At 31.2% G+C, this 17,137-nt stretch overlaps 1 protein-coding gene across 5 annotated transcripts in view; it reads left to right on the top strand.

The window, feature by feature from the left end:
* Nucleotides 1–13,400, top strand: part of ABCA5 (ATP binding cassette subfamily A member 5) — a 78,805-nt gene extending 65,405 nt beyond the window's left edge. For 4 of the 5 annotated variants that reach the window (XM_045569524.1, XM_045569523.1, XM_045569526.1 and 1 more), the window contains 14 exons: nt 251–385; nt 1,082–1,162; nt 1,686–1,777; nt 5,047–5,173; nt 5,487–5,604; nt 5,716–5,807; nt 6,947–7,122; nt 7,587–7,662; nt 7,785–7,879; nt 8,996–9,115; nt 10,529–10,678; nt 11,072–11,151; nt 12,427–12,482; nt 13,101–13,400. In XM_045569524.1, the coding sequence (XP_045425480.1) occupies nt 251–385; nt 1,082–1,162; nt 1,686–1,777; nt 5,047–5,173; nt 5,487–5,604; nt 5,716–5,807; nt 6,947–7,122; nt 7,587–7,662; nt 7,785–7,879; nt 8,996–9,115; nt 10,529–10,678; nt 11,072–11,151; nt 12,427–12,482; nt 13,101–13,208 (1,506 nt within the window). In that variant the 3' untranslated portion in view covers nt 13,209–13,400. Of the gene's footprint in view, nt 1–250; nt 386–1,081; nt 1,163–1,685; nt 1,778–5,046; nt 5,174–5,486; nt 5,609–5,715; nt 5,808–6,946; nt 7,123–7,586; nt 7,663–7,784; nt 7,880–8,995; nt 9,116–10,528; nt 10,679–11,071; nt 11,152–12,426; nt 12,483–13,100 lie in introns of those variants that run through there. The other variant, XM_045569527.1, reaches the window with a different exon arrangement.
* Nucleotides 13,401–17,137: the final 3,737 nt, after the last annotated feature.

The following is a 17,137-nucleotide window of genomic DNA, read 5'->3' as shown; positions in this document are numbered from 1 at the left end:
TCTGCATCATCCATTCTATGCAGGGATGATATAGAAAGCATTTAACAACTAGTATGCAAGGATACCAGCTACAAACAACTGGTATCAGCGTACTGATGCTGCCTGGCTAAGTATCATCTCTAGTTCCCTGTTTTATAATATTAGAGGATTGAAAACATAGTTAATGCTGAGACACTAACTTACAAGTAAGTTTGTGTGAAATTTTGAAACACTTTGTCACTGGTTTTCTAATTTTTTTTTTTTCCTCTAGACGGCGTTGGCTTGCATTGCAATCACCGAAATAACTTTCTTTATGGGATACACAGTTACAACTATTCTCCATTATACCTTTTGTATAGTCATTCCAATCTATCCACTTCTAGGTTGCCTGATTTCTTTCGTAAAGGTAGTTCTGTTAGATATTTTTATATTTTAAAAGCATAAATGCTGCCTAATCTTTGAGATCTTAGTTCCTGTATTGAAAATAGTAAAATGTGTTAGATTAATTACTTCTGCTTTATTTAAATATTATTAATGTGGCAATTAAAAATTTGGTGTGATCTTCTCAAGCATGTTTTTAAACTATAAATTCTCAAAAGAGGAGGATTATGTCCCTTACATGTTCTTTGATGATGTACATAATTAGAAGTGTGGTATGGTTTCAGTCAGTATTTGTTTTTAGGAGTTTTTCAAGGATTAAATAATGTATTGCACTATAAAGGGATGAGAGAAAATAAAGTGTAAGAGATTTTTTTCCAGAAAAAGACAGATTCATTTTCTTAAGCCTGGCTAATTGAAAAAAAATTTCATGTGATTAGAAAAAAAAATTGTTATGAATTCCTGATTTAAGATGGCTGATTAATTCTACTCACTAACTGCTCTACCCCCTACCCCCTTTTTTGGCTTCAGTTTAATTTGTTTAATTTATATCAACCCTCTTAGAAATATTTTGGGGCAGGGAAGATTTAAGTATAAAATATAGATTATTAATATGAGTAGGAAACTTATTTATAAGAAAATCCTGTTTGAACAAAGTATACTTTTTCATTTTAATCCAGATATTTTACATATCACAGCATATACATTTTCAAATTTGTCTTAGATTTCTTGGAAGAATACACGAAAAAATGAGGACACCTACAATCCATGGGATAGGGATAAGCTTTTGATGGCTGTTATATCGGTAAGAAGTAGCAAAAGGTGTCGTGAATTAGCATGTTACCTTAAGAATAGTTTGGCTGTATGTTTTTAACTCTGTTTAGTTTTTTTCTGATTGTGTAAAAAAGAAAGTGCATGAAAAGTCAAGCGTATTAGTTAATGCTCACTAATCTGCATTTCAGTGGTAGTACCTTTCATTTACTGAATATGTCCACTTTAATATACTTAGCCTTTTTACATATTATTAATTTCATTTAATTATAATTTTGGCTTCCTTAGAAGCAAAAACAAGCTTTTGTATTTGATTATATCTTATGAAGCTGACAATAAATGAACATTACAGAGGTAGAAAATTATGTGAAGGATTTGCTAAAAAATAATTTTACCGTGATTTGTACTAAAATTCATTTTTAATTATCTTTATGAAAGCATAAAAAAGTTGTGATTAATTTTCTTGGTAATGGTAAGGAACTTCATGCCAACTTGATTCTGTTGGCAAAGGAGAAAAAATGATTTAGTTATGAGCTGTTATATGTTCTTCTTTTTAGCCTTATCTGCAGTGCATACTGTGGATTTTCCTCTTACAGTACTATGAGAGAAAATATGGAGGCAGATCAATAAGACAGGATCCGTTTTTCAGGTCAGTTCATTTCTTTTAAGTTTTAATGTTTTTTTGTAAGTATATTTTCACAATTGTGCAACCGTTACCATAATATAATTTTAGAACATTTCCAACATTCCAAAAAGAAGCTTTGTGCCAATTAACAGTCATTTTCCTATTCCACTTTCCAGCTCTATGTAACCACTAATTTACTTTCTGTCTCCATCAGATTTGCCTATTCTGAACATTTCATGTTAACTAAAATTAGACAATGTATAGTCTTTTTTTGGGGGGGAGGGGGTCTGGCTTCCTTTACTCAGCATAATTTTTTCCCCTTTTTCTTATATTTATTTTGCAAAATTAACATTAATGCACACAGTGAGAATTGACGTTTATGTACTTCCCATTATGCTTACTGCATGCCCAGTGTTTTAAAGATTTATGTAATACATTTTAAAACATTTTAGAGAAAGAAACAATGGAAATACACTTTGAAAAACTCAAGGCCCCCCCCCAAAAAAAAACCACTGATTCTTTTAAGTGCCTTAAGTATATTTATTAATAACTTTTATATTTTCACTATAGTTGACATGTTAATGTTGGAATATCATCAGATTTGTCAGAAAATGTTTTAAAAGTTGTTGAGATTTGGACAGTATAATTGGCATCCAGCATATGGTTTTACATTTAGCATAATGTATGGAAGGTTCATCATGTTGTAGCATGTAGCAGTACTTCGTTACCTTTGTCTTGCTGAGTAATATTACATTGTATGTATATACTATACTTTATATCTTTATCAATGAGTTGCTCTCACTTTTGGCTGTTATGAGTAATGTTGCTAAGAACATTTGTGTACAAGTGTTTATGTGGACATATATTTTCATTTCTTTTGGGTGAGTACCTAGAAATGGGATTGCTGGGTCATATGGTAACTCTGGGTTTAACCTTTTGAGAAATTGCCAGGCTGTTTTTCAAAGTAAGTGGTAGTACCATTTTACATTCATGCTAGGAATTCTTGAGGGTTTTGTTTTTTCCACATCCTTGCCAATATTTGTTATTGTTTGTCTTTTTTATTTAGCCATTCTAGTAGGTGTGAAATGGTTTCTCAGGTGGCTTTGATTTGCATTTCCCTAATGATTCATGATGTTGAGCACATTTTCATGTGCTTATTGTACATTTTTAAATCAACTTAACAATAACCCACAACCCTTGGACCAACTATATTGTCCATTTTTAGATCTTCTTTTGAGAAATGTCTGTTCAAATCCTTTGCACATTAAAAAATTGGGTTCATATTATTGAGTTGTAAGAGTTCTTTGTATATTCTGGAGACAAGTCCCTTATCAGATATATGATTTGCAAATATTTTCTTCATGTCTGTGTATTTTGTTTTTACAGGTTATTTTAAGTTTAAGGAAGAATTATTTGTTGAACTATAGGTGTTGGTACTAAATTAGTTTGGAATTTCTTTTTATATTTCTCACATCTTTTTTAATTTATTTTCTGAGTATTAACATACTATAGAAAATTGGAAAGTATAGGTAAATGTATAATGGTTATTTATTAACTGCTAGATGTTCCTCCACCCATTGAGGACTTTACCGTCTGGCTCTTCTTTCTTCTCATTGCCCTTATTTCTACTGTCAACTTGGGGAAGATTTCAGCATCTACATAGATAACGTTTTTAACACCCTTTAACCCCTCAGTTTCTGATTTTCTTCAAGCCAGTGACTTTTGCCTCTACTCCATTTACTTGCATTAGACTCCACTTCATCTGTTTGCTTCAGAGCCATGCTACCGCTGCTCTTAACTTCCATCTGTAAAATCTTAAACTTCAATGTCCAACTCTTACCAAGAACTTTTCATCTTTCTGCCTCTATTATTATTCCTATTAGACTTTTCCTCCTATGGTTCATATACTTGAGTTTTTCGTATCCTTCCAAATATATCAGCGAATCGCTGTTTTTACTTTTCCCTCTATCCAGCCTTGCTCACATGATTCAACACTTTAATCCCGTTTCAACATCCTCAGCTTTTATATTTCTTTGACCTGTCCACTAAAAATTATAGTTATTGATGAATCTAATTATATGCTAGAAAAAATAACAGTGCCATTTGATAGTACTACACATTTATGTCATATAAATTCATCTCTGTTTTAATACTGTTGGGTAACCTATGACATTTTCCCAGTTAGTACCTTCTTATGTTTCTTTTCAATATTTATCCCCAGCTTTCTTTGTACTCCTCAAATTCCTCAAGTCACTTCACCTCACTTCTTATTTTTCAGTACATGATCTTGCAATCTATCACTGAAAACAGAAGCAATTAATTATTATAAATTATAAATGCCCATGTCTTCTTTCATTTTTGCCTTTTCCTAGTCCCAGAGGAAGCATGGCCCTTTCTGTTATCCAAGTCTTTATTTATTCTATATATTTAAAAATATTGTTCAATTTTCTTTTCTCTCTCTTTATTTTTCCCTTCCGGATCTTGATATATAGGGTGTTTTGGGTATTTTGGTGGGGAGAAGGGAGGAGCACCTTTCTCCCATGTATAAAAGAACTAACTATTAAATCTCATTTGAACATGAATCCATCTCTAGCTCATATTCCATTATCTCTTTTTCCTTTTATAGCCAAAAACCTTCCATCTTTAGTTACTCACCTCTCATTCACTCCTTAATGCCCTACAATCTGGTTTTTGCCCTTACCTCTCCATTGAAAATTACTTGCAGTGAGATAACTAATAATTATTTTGTCTTTGCCTTGTTTAGTAGGCTCAGCTTATTTAATTAATCTTCATGCAGCCTTTAATATGATTAACTTTTTCCTCCTTGTAATTTTTTCCTATTCCTTTGTTTTCCATAATGTCATCTCCTTTTTGCCTCTTTAGCCCTCTTACTATTACTTTAAAATTGCCTTTGCAATTACTTCTTCCTCTGCCTGTCTTTAAAAATGGTGTTCCTTTGGGTTCTGACTTCAGCCCTCTGTATCTACTCTTTCTGGACAATTCATTTATACCCAGGTTATAAATTCTTCGAGGACATGGTTCATGTTTTTTCATCTTTCTTTCTGTGGAATACCTGACACATACAGTCATAAAAAATATTATTGAATAAATGAATGAATTTAGATAATAGCATCCAAATGCTGTCAATCATTGAAAAATATCACTTGTAATTCCACCTTTCAGAGAAAATCCTGGATGTCACGTTGGTGTATTTTTTCAGTCTTTTCTTTATATAGTACCTGAATTTCTTACTATTTTAATTATTTGAAAATCTGTTACCTTTGTATGTTTAGGACTCTTTCAACAAAGTCCAAAAAAAGGAAATTTCTAGAACCACCAAACAATGAGGATGAAGATGAAGATGTCAAAGCTGAAAGGCTAAAGGTCAAAGAGCTGATCAGTTGCCAGTGTTGTGAGGAGGTAATTTAGTCTTTGTGGTTAAGTCATATCAAATGTGAAGTGGTCAGTTCCCATTGTATGGCAATTGATCTGGAAAATATTTTTCTTTGTATATGAATCAATCTGAAAAAAATGTTTCTTCGAAAAAATATTTTTGTCTACTTACTTTTGAATAAGCCAGGATTTCAGTTATAAATGGATATGTATTTGTGCAGTATCCCCCTTATTAGCAAATATAGTTCTTATGATATGGACATGAGGTATGTACAGCCTGTCATTTCATTATAGGTATTTGTTTTATAACTTTCTTTTTAAATCCAACTTCCCTTATTAGAAACCATCCATTATGGTCAGCAGTTTGCATAAAGAATATGATGACAAGAAAGATTTTCTTCTTTCAAGAAAAGTAAAGAAAGTGGCAACTAAATACATCTCTTTCTGTGTGAAAAAAGGCTGGTATTTAATTATTTTTTTCTTAACTTTTCCAGAAGAGTAATTTCTACTTTTAGTTTGATTTGAATGTAATAGTTTTTTTTTGTTTTTTTTTTTTTCAATTCCTTTAGGAGAGATTTTGGGACTATTGGGTCCAAATGGTGCAGGCAAAAGCACAATTATTAATATTCTGGTTGGTGATATTGAACCAACTTCAGGCCAGGTATGATACATAAGAGTGTGAGATATGTTGAATATGATTTACATTTTTAATTAAGATAAATTTTTAATGACAAATGGGATTTTGGCATTCAGTTTTTATGGTTTTAGTATTCTTAGCTTGGTCAAATTATGATCTTTTTGGTTATCTGCAAAAATAATGTATATGGTGAAATTTTCATACACACATGCAGACACACACATATATGGTATTTCTGCTTTTGTAATTCTTAATGCATGGGTGATTTGTCCACCAACTTTTTTTTTGGAAACAGAGTTGTCACTCTGTTGCCCAGGCTAGAGTGCCATGGTGTTAGCCTAGCTCAAACTCCTAGGCTTAAGCAATCATTCTGCCTCAGCCTCCCAAGTAGCTGGGACTACAGGCATGTGCCACCATGCCCGGCTAATTTTTTGTTTATATTTTTAGTTGTCCAGCTAATTTCTTTCTATTTTTAGTAGAAATGGGGTCTCGCTCTTGCTAAGGCTGGTCTTGAACTCTGGACTTCGAGCGATTCTCCCCCCTCAGCCTCCCAGAGTGGTAGGATTACAGGTGTGAGCCACTGTGCCTGGCCTGTCCACCAACTTAATGGAAGACAATTGTATTAACTTCAGGATATATGGGAGCTAGTCTTTATTTTACACTGCCATCAGTTAGTCTTTCATTATAAGCATGTCACTCACCATTTTGTGGAAACTTCACAAAACTGCCCTGATCCCATTTCCTGCTTCTCTCTCCCTTGCTTACGGCACACCAGCCACACTGACTCATTGCCTTCCTGGTGTGCTAGGCATACTCTTTTCTTTGAGTTTTTGCCCAAGATGATTCCTTTGTTTGGTGATACCTTTCCCTAGAAATTCAAATGACTCACTAGATTCACGTAACTCTTTGGCTCAAATACCAGCTTCTAATGAGTTCCCCTGATGATTCTAGTTAAACTTGCAGCTTGCTTTCTCACTCAACCCTGCATTATAATTACTCTTTCTGTACATGTCACTGCATTCTAAGATACCTATCATCAAAAAGGGTAAAAAAATCTGACCTGATAATAAATACTTTAGGAAAGGGTTTGGATTAATCCACTTGCTACTTCCTTAACATGTAAATTAAGCAAAAATAGTAAAAATTGGTTTGTATTTCTATAGGTATTTCTAGGAGATTATTCTTCAGAGGCAACTGAAGATGATGATTCCATTAAGTGTATGGGTTACTGTCCTCAGATAAACCCGCTGTGGCCAGATATTACATTGCAGGAACATTTTGAAATTTATGGAGCTGTGAAAGGAATGACTGCGAGTGACTTGAAAGAAGTCGTAAGCCGGTAAAATAATTGTCTTTACATCCCATTTGTTATTTGGGTGAAAGGTTTACATTTTGTATTTTAAAAATTTCATAACAAGCATTTTTGTACACCATAACTTTTATAGATGGTATCACTTTTTCATATATTCTTACATCCTGAGCAAGAATCATACCTGTAGACCAATTGCATATATTCTTTAAAAAATTATGATAGCTATAAAAAGCCAGTTTTTATCATTCTGATTACAGAAGAATGTACCTATAAATGTCATGAAACTTACTTTGATTTAAAGTGAACCATTTTATCAAGATATTAATTTGTTTAAAATGATGTAAATTGGAGATTTTTGTTCTTACCTGATTATAATAAGCTTCAACTGAGTAACTGTCCTAGAAAAAAAACAATGTCAGTGATCACAACACAATTTATATTTGTATTTATGTATATCATAGTACACTCATTTTGTATTGTCCATTTTGCAGAATAACAAATGCACTTGATTTAAAAGAATATCTTCAGAAAACTATAAAGAAACTACCTGCAGGAATCAAGCGAAAGGTACTTTCATTAAACAAATACATTTACATTTCATTGATAGCTTAGTGCCTGATATTGTCTTGATAGAAGTCTTCATAACGAAGACTTATTAATCCCTCTCTCCTCCTTTTCTTTATATCTAGTTGTGTTTTGCTCTGAGTATGCTGGGGAATCCTCAGATTACTCTGCTAGATGAACCGTCTACAGGTATGGATCCGAAAGCCAAACAGCACATGTGGTGAGTATGACACTCATGACACATTACATTATATCATACGTTAGAAGAAAGGAATGGTTTCTTTTATTATAATCATTTTATATTAGTTATATGTACAACCTGATTTAAAATCCTATACAAAGGATAAAAGAGTAATTAAAAATTAAATATTTAGTTGTCTAGAGATTTTCTTTTAAAACTTTATCATATTGTATGTGAAGTGTTCATAATATTTTATATATTCCAGAACAGAAATAAAGATATGGGTAATTCTTACAATAAAGAGTCCTGCTGTCTAAATAGTTTTTTAAAGGTTTTTTCCTAGTCATTTAACATATAAATTACCTTTCTCGTCATAATGTCTTAAATTTGTGTTAGAACTCTTTCTGGTACAGTCATGGGTCACCCAATGACAAAGGTATGTTCTGAGGAATGCATCAGTGGATTCCGTTGTTGAGCAAACATCAGAGAGTATACTTAAAAAAACCTAGATGGTCTAGCCTAGTACATACCTAGCCTATATGGTATAGCCTATTGCTCCTTGGCTTCGAACCTGTACAGCATGTTACTATACTGAATACTGTAGGCAGTTGTATCACAATGGTAAGTATTTGTGTATTTAAACCTAAAAAAGGTACAGTAAAAATATAGTATTATAATCTTTTGGGACCACCATTGTATATGTAGTCCATTGTTGACTGAAATGTCATTATGGTGCATGACTGTAATTTAAAGTACTTATTAGTTGAACAATTCTTTGAGCCTTGATTTCTGTGTCTATAAAGTATAAGGTTTGGTTTGGATGCATGTCAAAGTTTCCTTATGATTCTATGACTATTTTTGTTATAACATGAAAAGATAATCAATTTTTGTATTTCATTATTTATCATAATTTTAACCTACATAAACATTTGAAATCATGGAATTTCTTTCCATTTGACAAGCTTTCAAAACTAAGGGAAAATAAATTAGAATAGAAAATCATAGTTGGGCAGGATATAATAACCACAGCCATTGGTATTTAGTAAGTTTTAATTAACCAGATTAACCAGATAGTTGGATTTTTAAAAACCCAATATTTTCATTAACAAACATGTTTTCATTTTCCTCTCTTTTTATTTTATTTATGATCTATAGGAGAGCAATTCGAACGGCATTTAAAAATAAAAAGCGGGCTGCTATTCTAACCACTCATTATATGGAGGAGGCAGAGGCTGTCTGTGACCGAGTGGCTATCATGGTGTCTGGACAGTTAAGGTAAATGTCTAAATAGCATGCCATTTAGGGAAGGAGATTGGTAGTAGATTTCAAATATCATCATTTCAAAAACTTATACATATTAAATGTTAAAAAAAATTTTTTTTGAGTTTTTGAATCAGTTAGCTTTCTATAGAATTACGTGCAAATATGTTAAGTTTTTCTAACATGTGTCTGGCTACTTTGAATTTGGAATTGACTTAATATTTCAGTAACTTGGAATATTATTTTTAGGTATGATACTTGTTATTTTAAAAAATTGTTAGGCATTAGGTATTGGATTATAAAACAAAGTATAAAATAAATGTATGCATTAATACTTAAAGAAATGATTAAATAAATAAATGTGGGAGAAGAGATAAATCTTCCTTACAAAACAATCCAAATAATATGTGTAGATATTATCCCCTCCAGGAGGGGAAGCTTAATCTCCCACCACCCAAGTTTGGGCTGGACTTCACTAATCTCTTCTAAAGAATAGAGTACAGAAAGGAAAATAATAAACTTTATAGTTGAGAAACCTGACAAATACTATTAATACCTTAACTAAGCAATGTTGTATAAATATCACGTACTACCTGATATGATGTGATGAGAAGGGTACTTCAGCTGTCTGGTATTCTCTCCAAAATCTGTAACCCAAGTCTAATGAGAAAAACATCAGACTAATCCAAATCAAGGGACATTCTACCAAAACGTCTGACTAGTACTTCTCAAAACCATCAAAGTCATGAAAAAGAAGGAAAGAGTAAGAAACTATTACCTACCATTGGAGACCAAGGCATGACAACTAAGTGCAATGTGGTATATAGATCCTGGAACAGAAAATGAATACCAGTGGAAAACTGGTGAAATACAAATAAAGTCTGGAGTTTAGTTTTTCTTTTTTTTGGGGGGGGAGGCGGGCAGAGTGTCACTCTGTTGCCCAGGCTAGAGTGCTGTGGTGTCAGCCTAGCTCACAGCAACCTCAAACTCCTGGGCTCAAGCTATCCTCCTGCCGCAGCCTCCCCAGTAGCGGAGACTACAGACGCTTGCCACCATGCCTGGCTATTTTTTTTGTTTCTATTTTTAGTTGCCCAAATAATTTTTTTCTATTTTTAGTAGAGACAAGGTCTTGCCCTTGCTCAGGCTGTGATCCTCCCGCCTCAGCCTTCCAGAATGCTAGGATTACAGATGTGAGCCACTGCTCCTTGCCAATTTCTCACTTTTGACAAATGTATCATGGTAATAGAAGATGAGAATATTAGGAAAACTGAAACTGGATGAGGAGTGTGTGGGAATACTGTGTTATCTTTGCAGCCCTTTTTGTAAATGTAAGAGTATATTTTTAAAAAATGTTAGAGATTTAAGTGAGAAATTATTCTTTGAAACTATCAAGTCATTTTTTATCTGAGCTTTCTTTTGACAATTCAGATGCATTGGGACAGTACAACATCTAAAGAGTAAATTTGGAAAGGGCTACTTTTTGGAAATTAAATTAAAGGACTGGATAGAAAACCTAGAAATAGACCGCCTTCAAAGAGAAATTCAGTATATTTTCCCAAATGCGAGCCGCCAAGAGAGGTAAACTCTTTTAAAATGTATTTGTATTTCTTTATAGAGCAATAATCGTAAAAGTTTATTATATTAAAGATTAAGAGAAAAATTATTTTTTCATTCATATACATATATATCTTAAAATATCTATATTATCACCAATACTGGACTAATGAAGTCTGATGGCTGGAGTTTTATATCTGCCTTAGTGTTTGATCTTTCAGTATTCAGTAGTATTTAAGCTTTTTAAAGTTCTTATTTAGTAGTAATGATAGAGTTATTTCATTGTGCATGGAAATATTTTATCATTTCAAATAATTTTTATTCAAACATCAAAACAAATTATTAATTTAATTTTGAACTTTAGCTTTAGAACACAGTAATTTTTTAGTTTTTTTATATTTTATCTTTTTTTTTCAGTTTTTCTTCTATTTTGGCCTATAAAATTCCTAAGGAAGATGTTCAGTCCCTTTCACAATCTTTTTCTAAGCTGGAAGAAGGTAAGTGTTTGGAAAACATGTTATGGTAGCTCTTGGTTATGAAATAATTTTATTTAAGAAGTTTAAAACTGTGGCTCAGTTCATATAAACTATGGTAAATAAGATATTAGTCTAAGGTAACAATAAATACTAACGCTGTAGGGATTTTATAGATTAGCTGTTTTATAGTGTAAACCTTTACAGTCTGTAGTGGGCATTGACACAGTTTATCAAATTGCATCTATGAGAAAAGTCAGTTTAATTATCTCTCTGCAGTTCAGTCCAGCAGCAGGAGCATTGAGTTTCTTGAATCCTTATTTCATTATGGGCTATAGAAGTAGCAACACTGTTAAGACTCTAGTGGCAGCAGGAGAGAGAATTCTTAGTGCAGGATGGTGGCCATTCCCCAGAGTTTTAAGGAAGCTTATTGAATCTTGACATTTTAAAATAAATGGTAGGTAGGATAAATATATATGCTGTGACAGTAGAGAAAGGTAAGTCCCTGAATGGGTCAAATGTTCATATACAGGTTATTTTATGGCACTTATAAACTGTGAAACAACCTGTATTTATATATAAGGTTTATTATTAATAATACTTTTCAAAATAACTATAGGATTTTTATGATCATTCTTTATGTGAATATTAAATATAGAAAGATTTCTTGATACTCCACACAGCCTCATCACAGCTATTGGTTAATGTTTTTTATGGGGTTTTTTGAGCTAAGAGCACTAATTAATTATTTTGTGCCTGTAATACATGTGTTCACATAGTCAAGTAAAGTTTCTGCTTTCCTTGTGATTTCTTTATGATTAAAGAGAACACCTGAAGTAATTAGGGAGAATTAAAGGAATGAGATTTAATGTTAGATTAGATTACAAAAGAATCTGAAATTACTAGAAAAGTTTCTGGAGATTATGACCAATATCTAGAATCTAGTTCAAGAGGCAAAAGTAGGCTACAGTGAAGTTGGAGGATGGGAGATAGAGAGCAGGGATCAAAAGAAAACATGAAAGAAAAGAATAACAAGGAAAAAAGTTAGAGGAGGGGAAGGAGGAGATAATTAGAAAAGGTAAAATAAGACAAGTAACATTAAACAGTGCTTAGGGCTGTAAGAAGAACTGTGTATGTGGGGAAGAGAAAGGAAGTAAGATGGGAAAAGTAACATGTTTTGGCAGCTTCAAATGAGTTGATTACAGAGAAAAAAAAACAGATTGTTAGCCACCTTAGTAGTTATGATCATTTTATTTAAAAAAAATGAATAAGTAAAATACTTTTTTTATATTTTAATAGCTAAACATACTTTTGCCATTGAAGAATATAGCTTTTCTCAAGCAACATTGGAACAGGTACTATAAAGTTAAATTTTTTAAAATTATTTTATAAAAGAAAAGATCTAATTTTAGTTATTTAAGTTTATATTGGAGAGTGGGAGAGGTTGTAAACCAGAGACAAATTGTTACAGAATAATCTTGAATTTTGTAAAATTTTAAACAACTTTAGGTTCATTTGTTAATTTTGTTTTTATACTTTTATTTTTAAAATTAATATTTTAATTGACAAATCATTTGTATACATTTATAGGGTACAATGTGATCTTTTGATACATGTTTATAATACACAATGATTAAATCAAGCTAATTGCCATTTGCTTATTTTGAATAGCTCAGCCTTTTCAGTTTGGTAAAGAAACTGAGTCATGATAGTGGTATTTCATATTAGCATATCTGAAATTACATTGTTTAAATATGAGTCATTATTTAAAAACATAATCTATTAATTCTCCAAAATAGAATCTCTTTGCATATAATTAATAGATATAACTTATTTGAATATTATTATCAGTAAATCTTTTAATACTTATTAATGTAGATAAGATACAGCTTATACCATTTCTGATTTAGTTAAAAGTTCTTTGAGATAACTGAGAGACAGAATACCATGTTCATTTATTTCCTTGTGTCTAGGTTTTTGTAGAACTCACTAAAGAACAGGAGGAAGAAGATAATACTTGTGGAACTTTAAACAGCACACTTTGGTGGGAAAGAACACAAGAAGACAGAGTAGTGTTTTGAATTTGTATTGTTCAGTTTTCCCATTGAACTCATTTCTTCTTCTTTTATTTTAACTTTGGTTTAAAAGTTTACTATTTGAATGGTAACTGGAGAACCATGAAAGCACTTGGGAATTTTTTAACCTTCTTAATTGAAATGCTGTGGTTGTGTTTTTGCTTTTCTTTAAATAAAATTTATGTATAATTAAGGGGACCTGCATGTTTGTATTTGAAATATACTGAACTGTAGTCTGTATGTCATCTTTACCTTTCAAAAACAGTGCTTTTGAGTTTATGATTTAAAGGAATAGTAATAGAATAATTTTGTTTTGAGTAGTTATCTTTATTATTAAAAGTTTATACCATCTTGTTATATAAGTAATGTCCCAATATAAATAACAAACTAATAACGAAACTAGTACATAGAAAAGAGACATAAAGCAATGTGAAAGTTTCTTGCTTCTCCTTTTCTGTTTCTAAAAGAAACTTTGAATGGAAGTTGTCATCCTTAAAAGCTCAAATGTCAACACTAGAAAATCTCAATGTAGAGGTTTGAGAGCAGTGACATCTAGGTGGCAATCATCAATCATAAATGAAATGATACCTTGTTCTATTTATTAGGTGACTTTAGACATAGGTAAATTAGATACATGAAGTTATATTTCTTTCACTTAGAGTAAAATTCAGAGGCATTTTAATTATTATAATTAAAGGAAGACTGTATATAGAATCTTATTATTTAATAGTCTGATTCTTTGACTGTTTGTGGCTAGAATGACAGAAATATCTAGAGGGGGAGGAATTAAGATATACCTTCTCCCCTACCAGTCATGGAAGATATAAATTTTTTGTCATCTTCCTTGCAAAGTGTACATTTAATTTTATTCTTGAGTAAAATAATTTGGGTAATTATTTTTATCGGTAAACTTTATTATTTGAATCTCTTTTCCTCTATAGAGTTTTAAGTTGATCAGCGTATAGATTTATTTAGTAACTCACCATGTACTCACTTTGAAACATGGTGGGATATAAATAAACTCTTTCAGGGGTTAAATTAAGAATCAAAATTGGAATGTACATAATTCACTTTAATAAGAACCAGAATTTCACTGTGACAAGAGTTCAGAGTATGTTTAATATAATCTTAGAAATAATTCCTTGTAGAACCCATGTATGGCCTATAGGTATAATACAGTATAAGTAATACTAGTTGACATTATATTTCAACCAAATGAGTACAAGTATTAGCTTTGCAAAACAAAAATATTGGGAATGTGATTATTGCATTGCAGAGACTTAAAAACAACAGCAACAGCAAAAAGATTTGGTACAGAGTTACTTTAACCAAACCCTTTTAATGAAGTTATGAATTCTTTAATGTAGCCAAAACACAATGAACTTTTAGCTCTGATGTGATTTTAGGCTCTAGCAGCTGATTTAGAACAGTGTTCCTTTCTCAGTATAAGGTATAATACTGATATTTCCCCCATTGCTCTGGCAATTGCTATACACTGTCCTAAAGATAACTGTTTAACTAGCTAAGAGGTCTTCTAACTAATCTAAATGAGCCATTTTACAAGTCCCTGCTTGGATTTTATAACCAAGAGCTAAGTTATTTCTCCTTGTAAGATTTAGTTGGCAAGTAGCTGGCTTTATGATACCAAATTATAATTTCAGGTTCTTTACCCGAGAATCTCACTTTTATACCTTTACATTTACTGCATGATGAATATAATAAAGACACATTTGAAAGAACATCTTTACCTTTATAGATAGATTAATAAATAGCACATTTTATTTTCTAAGTAAATCATTGCTAAATGGTGCCGTAAATTTAAAAAGATATCTTTAGTATCTGATATTCATAGACATGCCTAGGAGCCACTCTTTTGGGATGTGTTTTTGTAACTATGTGTAACCTTGAACACTTAATATAAGCAACAAAACTGTACCTATAGTTTACTAGAACAGTCACTAAAAAAGGTAGTTTTTTTTTAACCTGACCATCCTAAGAAAGATGTATTATCTTAAAATAGAACATGACTAACATAGAAAATTACCTGCTTTTACATGTAGATTTGGTCATTTTCACTTTACATTTGTGAATGTGTAATCGGTGCAAAGTAAACTTTTTTCCTGCAAAGTTAAAGTTGAGATTATGCTGACTGATCATAATCATGTTCTTATCTATTGTGTTCATTTGGTTACTTTACTATTATTGTATATGAACACATGATCTTGTAAACATTTTTTAAAAGGCATTCAAATTAATTTTTTAAATTTTATACTCAAAGTGAATATATTTTGGTCATCAATTAAATTATTCATAGAACTGTTCCTTTTTTCACAGCAACAAAATCTTTCTGACTCAGAAGAGATATAATTTAACTAATACTTAAGAAAGCAAGGGTAAGTGAGCTGGGAAGCAAAGGAGACAGAAAGTCAAATATGAAGATTTTTTACAGTGTACAGTTCATATTTTTGAACATATATCACTTTATTTTAAACTCTCTTAAATTATTAATCTCAAAACTTTTAATAAATGCATATATTAGGTAAAAGTTGGCTCAACAGCATTGCCTATCTTATATTTTTCATCTGTGATCGAATTTTATTAATAGAAGTAGAGTAAAGGCCGGGCTTTACTTGGTGACTATATGGTTACTGACTAATAAGACAAAGTTCAGCAGTTAGAAACCAATCAGTTGGTAACAATGAAAAAACATTATGATGACTGTACTTTACATTTTACTTTGTGAGCTCTTAATTTTTTTCCCAGTATATTCACAGTATGAGGCTTTTGCTTTTCTTTAAAAGCATTTTTTCTTTTAAATTGGCACAAATTATCTTGTCAGTATTTTGGTTTTAATCATTAAAGCACTTTTAGAGTAATTTAATTCAACAAACATTTTAGTGACTATGTTTCGAGGAATGGATTCTTTGGATAAAAGGATAACTGTCAGTTTTGGCCCTCTAAGAGTTTGCAATCTCGTAGAAGGAAGATAGATCCTTATATAGCTAGCTGCAATATGACAGATGCTTTGCTAGTAGTACCTATAGCGTTTCATAGGAGCACAAATAATTCTACTTAGGGTAAGTGTTATGTTTTTTATTGTTGTTATGTTTGTCACTCAACATTTGATTCTGATTGTGCTCTGAATTTGTTAAAATATCATACTGTATTTTCATGTAACATAAAAATAGTCATTAATTTTTTAAAAATAGAAATGCTTATCCTTAATGTATTTTTAATATTGGTAACTTTGAATTTTTCATTTTCTTTCTTGATATAGCATAGTAGATAAAATGAAAGAATTTATTCTCAGGTGAATAATTTTTATATCAGCTATTCTTATACAGTAAAAGTTTCCTTATTTTTATTTATATTGTGTTATATGTAAGAAGTTCTTAATGCTGCCCTTTAAGAAAAATAAATATGATTATATTAGTAATAAGCTATGAGTTGAAAATTTAAGACAGATCTTTCATTTTGTATATTGAAATGGATTCTTTGTTATTTAATATTGATAATTGAATGAGTGGCTCATTAAAAATGAAGCAAAAATATGGCAATAAAATTACTAGTAATTATTTTTTTAAGTATCTGAGGGAAGTCTTCAAGTGCAGAAGGAACTTTGATAGTTACTTCGTATTTTAATTCATATTCAAATTTTAAACTTAGGTATATTTATAGATCGTTTTTATCTCAAGTGTATTTTGTGTAAATATAAAGTGGTAACTTTCACTTACACTTTATTACATATAACACATTAAATTATTCCCAAATATTTAACACTGTTTACATATTTTTCAGTTTCCTTAGAATTTTTTTAACAAATTTGATTCAAACACTTAGGCAGTATTTTAAATTTAACTAACCAAGTGCCTAAACAACTCTTGCAAATCAAATAAATTAATTGCCTTTTTAAATTAAACAAATCAAGTTCTCAA

This window comes from Lemur catta, chromosome 15 (assembly GCF_020740605.2).
Source record: "Lemur catta isolate mLemCat1 chromosome 15, mLemCat1.pri, whole genome shotgun sequence".
NCBI lineage: Eukaryota > Metazoa > Chordata > Mammalia > Primates > Lemuridae > Lemur > Lemur catta.
Note: the sequence above shows the minus strand (reverse complement) of the source record. Positions and strands in the feature narration are given on the sequence as shown.